We start from the raw sequence: 7,390 nt of genomic DNA on the forward strand, positions 1-7,390 counted from the left end.
CTAATTCTAAACTTGGTATCTTTTATATTGTACTTGACATATTTTATCTTGTACCTTATATAAGATCATTTTGCAAATATGACAAGTTGGGGTTTTGGCTATGGGGCCGATAGAATGCACCGGCCCCATAGTGTATTTGTAAGTTTCCATAGTGTATTTATTAGTTTAAACACTATGGGGCCAATGCATCACTTATAAAGCTTATAAGTACACTATGGGGCCGGTGCATTCTATGGCCATATAAATTGTGCCACAAGTTGGCTCATGACCTACATTGCAATTATTAATGATGCTTGTAGTACTTAACCCATTATTACTTGAATATGTATGCTGTACTATTCATATATTTATAATTAGATGAATTTATGACATTCACCTTATTGATTCTTAAGACTTTTTTACATACATATTAGAGATAATATATGTTATGAATTCTGTACTGATTAATACAAGAATTTTTAATACTACCATTTGTAGAAAAACAACTTGAAATTTTTAAAACCTAATAATAGAAGTTCCTATTTTTTTGTCCATAAGATCCCATATTTTGGTACAACATATCATAAGATTCTATATTTTGGTACAATATATTTATTACAACATTAAAATAGAGCCTGCTATCCCTCCATAGGACTACTCTTTAAGAATCCCCATTGGAACATCCTGTGAGCCCTGAAAAGAGCAGCCAAAATAAAGACAACAATCCCTGTAAATGTATCTTTTTGGTTTTCTAATAGGCTTTATTGGGGCCAACTGGGTTTTGGAAAGTTTCTTAGGTCACAGCAATAAAAATTTGTGCAGCAATTCCACAGTGATGAATAATCTTAGGCTACAAACCACTATTGCGGTGAGAGACACAGAATTATAGTCAGGAGATGGTCCACGTCCTTAACGGATATGATTACGATATTTCATGGTGAGCTAATGATAAGGCTGATTTGAGGCCAAGTTGAAACTTTGCACTAGTGGAGCTAATGGATTTGGCTTCTTTATAGAATTCTTCGACTTCATGAGTCCACCAAAAGTCCAAACAGGGGGCATGATTGTATTGGGTGTTTGTGGATAATTGGGATGCATTTCATTCACCAGAGTTGCCTCCAAATGCGGTAAATGTTGAAAAATTCATTGCCTTGGTGAATGATAATTGAAATTTTTTTGAAACAAAAATGGTGACTGCGTAGTAATTTTGAAGATAATTGGCTCTCTCTTTGAAGTGGGTTAATGGTATCTGCAATACCCACATTGAAAATATTGAAGATTGTTGAATATTGAGGCCATGGAGGTTGTATGCCATAGCCAGTTACAAAACCGTTCTAGTGAAATTGCCGGGTGAGAAATTCATAGGCAGGTCAGAACAGTAGTTTAGGTTATGGAGTGCAGAGCTCTGTTTTGGATTGCATGTTTGTTTGCCTATTCATTGCCCTGGATAACAGGTGTTGAGGCTCTTACTCAGGAGGCTCAAATTTTACTGGAAATGAAGAAAAGTCTGAAGGATCCTCATAATGCGCTGAACGACTGGAAAGATTCCATTCATGCACCTTGCAACTGGAATGGGATTAGCTGCGATGTTACTACAGGTATGGTCACTGAGATCACAATTGAAAACAAATTTATAAATGGTCCTCTATATTCCAATATTTGCAAATTGCGAAATTTGAAGAAGCTTCAATTGGGAAACAATACGCTATATGGGACTTTACCCCCATATATCATGAACTGCACCAATCTTCAGCACCTGAATCTCACAAAAAATTCTTTCTCCGGAACTTTACCAGATTTTTCCCAATTGAAATCCTTGCAGATTCTTGATGTGACAAACAATAACTTCACAGGTGAATTTCCTGCTTCTGTTGGTAATTTAGCTGAGCTGACTTCCCTCAACCTTGCTGGTAACCCATTCAGTCCAGGAAAAATACCCCAGCAGCTCATGAATTTGAAGAAACTCGAGGTGCTATACTTGGCTGACTGCAATTTGGTAGGAGAAATCCCAAGTTTTATTTTTAATTTTACAGATCTAGTTCTTTTGGATCTCTCTTTCAATTCTCTGGAGGGATTCATTCCAAAGGTGATTTCGATACTCAGTAAACTCTACCAACTAGAGCTGTATGACAACAATCTTAGTGGAAATATACCCCCAGAGCTAGGAAATCTCACAGCACTAAAATATTTTGATGCATCAAAGAATATGTTGAGTGGAAATCTTCCAGAAGAGGTTGGAAATTTGAGAAACTTAGTTTCATTTCAGCTCTACATGAACCAGCTTTCTGGTCAAATCCCTGAAACCTTTGGTGACTTTCCATATCTTGAAGGCTTGTCACTGTATACGAACAATTTCACAGGACAACTACCACAAAAGCTTGGTAGCTTGTCAAATTTCAACTTGATTGATGTTTCTGAGAACCATTTCACTGGCCCACTACCAAAAGATATGTGTAGAGGAGGAAACCTGGAATACTTTCTTGTTCTTGATAATCTTTTTACTGGAGAACTGCCCAATTCTTATGAAGATTGCAAAAGTTTGAAACGTTTCAGAGTGAATACCAATAATCTAACTGGTAAGGTACCCAAAGGAATTTGGGGTTTGCCAAATGCCAACATTATTGATCTGAGCTTCAATAACTTTGATGGTGAACTTGGTCCCGAGATCAGCAATGCAAAGAAGTTAACAGAATTCTATATTAACCATAATCAATTCTCAGGGATCTTGGTGCCAGAGATCGGAACGGCCTCAGAATTAGTCAAAGTTGAAGTCCAGAATAATCAATTTACAGGCTCAATCCCAAAAGAAATCGGCAGTTTGAGGAATTTGAATGAATTGTATTTGCAGGGAAATATGTTTGAGGGATCCATTCCGCCTGAAATTGGTTTATGCACTTCTTTGGTTGTTATCAACCTGGCAGAAAACCATTTGTATGGATTGATTCCAGAGTCTTTGGGGTCCATCGAAGGTCTGAATTCTCTAAATCTTTCAAATAATCATCTCTATGGATCAATTCCAAATAGCCTTGGTACATTGAAGCTAAGCTTTGTTGACTTCTCCAACAACCATTTATCTGGCCCTGTTCCAAATTCCTTAGTCAGTAACGTGAACAGTGAAAGCTTCTCAGGGAATCCAGGGCTCTGTGTCAAAAGCTCTAGCAGTAAAAGTCATCTACTTCATACTTGTAAGGGTTCTCATCTCACGAAAGAATCCAGAAAAATGATATTTATATCAGGGTTCATTGTTGGAACAGCAATATTAGTACTAGTGATTGGTTTGGCACTTCTGTGGAAAAAATACCATCAAAACCAAGACGAACCTAGGGATAAAAGAGGAAGTACACGCTGGAAACTTAAATCTTTTCATAAAATAAGTTTCACTGAGAAGGATATTTCTGAAGCTTTGCTAAAGGAAGAGAATATGATTGGAAGTGGTGGATCGGGCAAGGTTTACCGTGTGGATTTGCAAAACAATGTAACTGTTGCTGTAAAAAGGCTTTGCCCAGTGGAGATTAACAGTATCAAGCAAAATGATCTCAACAAACAGATGAATGCAGAAGTGGATGTTTTAGGGATGGTTCGGCACAAAAATATTGTGAAGCTATATTGTAGTTTATCAAATGGTAAGTCAAATCTTCTGGTATATGAATATATGGAGAATGGAAACTTGTTTGATGCTTTGCATAAAGTCTATACAGAAAAGGCATCAAAGGGAAGAGATTTGCATTTGGATTGGCCAACAAGGTATAAGATTGCAGTAGGAGCAGCACATGGATTGGCATATCTTCATCATGATTGCTTACCTGCAATTGTTCACAGAGATGTAAAATCTACCAATATTTTGCTGGATGACGATTATGAGGCAAGGATTGCTGATTTTGGTATTGCGAAATTTCTTCAAGCTGGCAGAGGAAAGGATCCCACCGCAGCTTTTGCAGGCACGTATGGCTACATTGCTCCGGGTAAGTTCGGGGCACTAGTGTGATTCAATTTTTTTGATTTTTAGGCATAGTAAAATCTCTAATCCCTGTGAATAATTTAATGGGTTTGCATTGTGCAATTAATTCTAACCTCCAGGCCTAGAAAAATGAAATATTTGGACAATCAAATCTAGCCAAATGATATGTTGCTAACATCTATTTTCACATTGCAGAATATGCATATACTTTTGAGGTCACTGAGAAGAGTGACGTTTACAGTTTCGGTGTGGTTCTATTGGAGCTTGTCACTGGAAAACAACCAGTTGAGCCAGACTTTGGTGATAGCAAGGACATAGTTTTCTGGATTTCACAGAAAATATGTTCCCAGCAAGGTGCTTTTGAGGTTCTGGATTCAAGGATTTCTAAATATTTTGAGGAAGAAATGATCAAGGTCTTGAAAATTGCAGTGCGTTGTACATTCAAACTCCCAAGACTACGGCCCACCATGAGAGAAGTTGTAAAAATGTTGCTGGAAGCTGATCCCTGCAGTAGTAGTAGTAGTAGTTCCAAGACAACCCAAAAAGAAGGAACCCAAAAGAACGCAACCATGGACTTTGGCATGACTGTCAGACAAAGTTCTCAGCACAAACATTGAAGAAATAAGCATTGAATAATCTCAGGCTGCAAACCACTATTGCGGTTAGAGACAAAGAATTATAGTCAAGAGATGGTCCACCGTCCTTCAATGTATATGATTATGATATTTCATGGTGAGCTAATGATAAGGCTGATTTGTGGCCAAGTTGAAACTTTGCACTAGTGGAGTTAATGGATTTGGCTTCTGTATAGAATTCTTCGACTTCATAAGTCCACCAAAAGTACAAATGGGGGGTATGATTGTATTGGGTGTTTGTGGGTAACTGGGATGCATTTCATTCACCAGAATTGCCCCCAAAAGCAGAAAATGTTGAAAAATTCATTGCCCTGGTGAATGAAGATTGAACAAATTTTGAAACAAAAATGGTGACTGCGTAGTAATTTTGAAGATAATTGGCCCTCTCTTTAAAGTGGGTTAATGGTATCTGTAATACCCACATTGAAAATCTTGAAGATGATTGAGTATTGAGGCTATGGAGGTTGTATGCCATAGCCAGTCACAAAACCATGCTAGTGAAATCCTCGGGTTGGAAATTTGAGAAACTTAGTTTCATTTCAGCTCTACATCAACAAGTTTTCTGGTCAAATCCCTGAAAACTTTGGCGAGTCACTGTATGCGAACAATTTCACAGGACAACTACCACAGAAGCTTGGCAGCTTGTCAAATTTCAACATGATTGATGTTTCTGATAACCAATTCTCCGGCCCACTACCAAAAGATATGTGTAGAGCAGGTAACCTGCAATACTTTCTCTCTTTAGGAGAACTGCCCAATTCTATATTTGTAAAATATTTTATTTGGAGATATTACAACCTTCAACTATACCTTATTGTTACATTTAACTATGTTATTAAATTAATTATATAAGTATGTTATTAAATTAATCATATGCAATTGAAATGATTGTCATTGATATCAAAGGAAATATTTGTCAAAAGACATAAATTGTTGAAGTAGATCAAAGGCAGAAATCAACAACCATAAAATGGAGATAAACTCATAATGATAGACCACCTTGTAATAGCACTCAAACAATACACTATTGCCTATCCTCCTAATAGCATAGGTAAGAGTTAGTTTGAAATTTTTTGGAGATTTATGTAGCTTGAGATTTCACATGAAGAAAGGAAAGGCAATTGATAATGAAAATATCTTTTGTTATATGTTTATATGAAACTATTAATGAATGAAATCATTTGGCTAATATATTATTCTTCTATGGAAACCCTTTGCTCTAGCCCCACAATCCGCATCCCCAATGTCTTTGGTTTGTTATTTTTCTTTCTTTTAACATCAAAAAAATATTTGTAAGTCACCGTCTTTGGTAAATGGTTCTTAAAAAGTTACAATCTTCCATCATTATTGAATGAAATGGAAGGCATGTCAACCAAATGAATGAAATGAAAAGCACGACAATCAATTAACTATCTAAATGAGCATTTAATTTTTGGAAGAAAATAACTTACACGTATTTAATTAAATTGAACATTTTTATTTATTTATTTATTTTCTTTTAAAAATAAAAAAATTAATAATTTATGATAAATTCAAAACTACTAACTCAATTTTTAGCAATCTTTAAATGACTCACTCAAATTTATTAAAATAAATCAACAAATTTTAAAATTAAAAATACTAAAACAAAATCCAACAATTAAAGATTAAAAAATTGAAAACATCTTATTAAACATCTCGAAGAATTATTTAAATTTGATAAATACCAACTAACTTATATATCTAGAAGAAACGAACCCCAAAAAGAATGTGACTCAAGACAAAAGTGTACAAGATGATTTTCTTGTAGATTCTACTTTAATCTGAAGATTTTTTTTAAAATTAAAAAATAATTTATTCTTGTATTTAAAATGTCACATATGGTTTTAGCTAAATGGGTTTGATGAGAAAGACAATACTGTATAGGAGGGACAAACGTTAAAGATTGAAAGAGATATGACAAACAAAATATTAAAATATCTATTGTCTTTAACTTGTAGAGATCTCTCTAGTGCCGTCCAAGGCAGATTTCAACGTGCATTGAAATGGTATAGGACTCCACCAAGGCTAAGACCATATACATATGTTTCTCGATATATCATATTAAAAGTGGGAATTAGAAGTAGCATACGGATATTATCAATGAAAGTGAATGATTCCATTTTGATTGACAAATTTATGGACCTTTTCTTCAATTATGCTGTGATGGTTAAGTTGTTGTGTTGTTGTTCTTGCCACCAAGGTTCAAGCCCCACCGGTTCATAGCTCCAGGGTAAAAGTGTTTACCGCTTAAAAAAATAAAAATTATTTTGATGCAATCAATAGTCTTGAAAGCAACTACACTTTTTCATATACTACAAAGGTTTGTATTAAGTTTTGTAAAAGTGTGGGAGGGTGAAAAATATGATGTTGGCATTATTTTATATTTGTTTTGGATTTCTTTGGATTGGTTGTTATTTTAGTGGTGTATAAGATATTTTTATTTGAAAGTTACTTGAATTTCTTTAAGTTTTGGTTGAATTCAATTTACTTTACATTTTAAGTTTTAGATTCAATTTTTTATATTTTTATATTTAATTTTTAATTCAATGTATAAGTGTGATTTTTTATGAATAGCAAACATTTCTATTAATTATAGATTAAAGTATACTATTCACAAAAAAATATAGGGGATATAAGATCACCCCTCAGAATCCATAGGGGCAAAGTCCGAAGAATCTACAGAGCATAGGTAGATGTCACAGAAACAAAATAACAATAACAATAATAAAAGTTGCTAAGCGGCTAAAGCAATGGTTGAAGGTGGCAAAGGGGGATCTTTGTCCTCCTTGGGTCCCCA

At 34.9% G+C, this 7,390-nt stretch overlaps 1 protein-coding gene across 1 annotated transcript; it reads left to right on the forward strand.

Moving 5' to 3' along the window:
• The first annotated feature begins 621 nt into the window (after positions 1-621).
• LOC131074907 (receptor-like protein kinase 7) lies at positions 622-5,379 on the forward strand. The gene is made up of 2 exons (XM_058011639.2): positions 622-3,941; positions 4,133-5,379. The coding sequence occupies exons 1-2, from the start codon at positions 1,370-1,372 to the stop codon at positions 4,552-4,554; spliced, it is 2,994 nt and encodes a 997-aa protein (XP_057867622.1). The 5' UTR covers positions 622-1,369; the 3' UTR covers positions 4,555-5,379.
• The last annotated feature ends 2,011 nt before the right edge of the window (positions 5,380-7,390 follow it).

This window comes from Cryptomeria japonica, chromosome 3 (assembly GCF_030272615.1).
Source record: "Cryptomeria japonica chromosome 3, Sugi_1.0, whole genome shotgun sequence".
Classification (NCBI taxonomy): domain Eukaryota; kingdom Viridiplantae; phylum Streptophyta; class Pinopsida; order Cupressales; family Cupressaceae; genus Cryptomeria; species Cryptomeria japonica.

Excerpts from the sequence above, each read along its gene's own strand:
- LOC131074907 (XM_058011639.2), top strand. The coding sequence starts at position 1,370 with ATGGAGTGCAGAGCTCTGTTTTGGATTGCATGTTTGTTTGCCTATTCA. Across the intron at positions 3,942-4,132 it reads GTATGGCTACATTGCTCCGG|AATATGCATATACTTTTGAG; the intron begins GTAAGTTCGGGG and ends TTCACATTGCAG.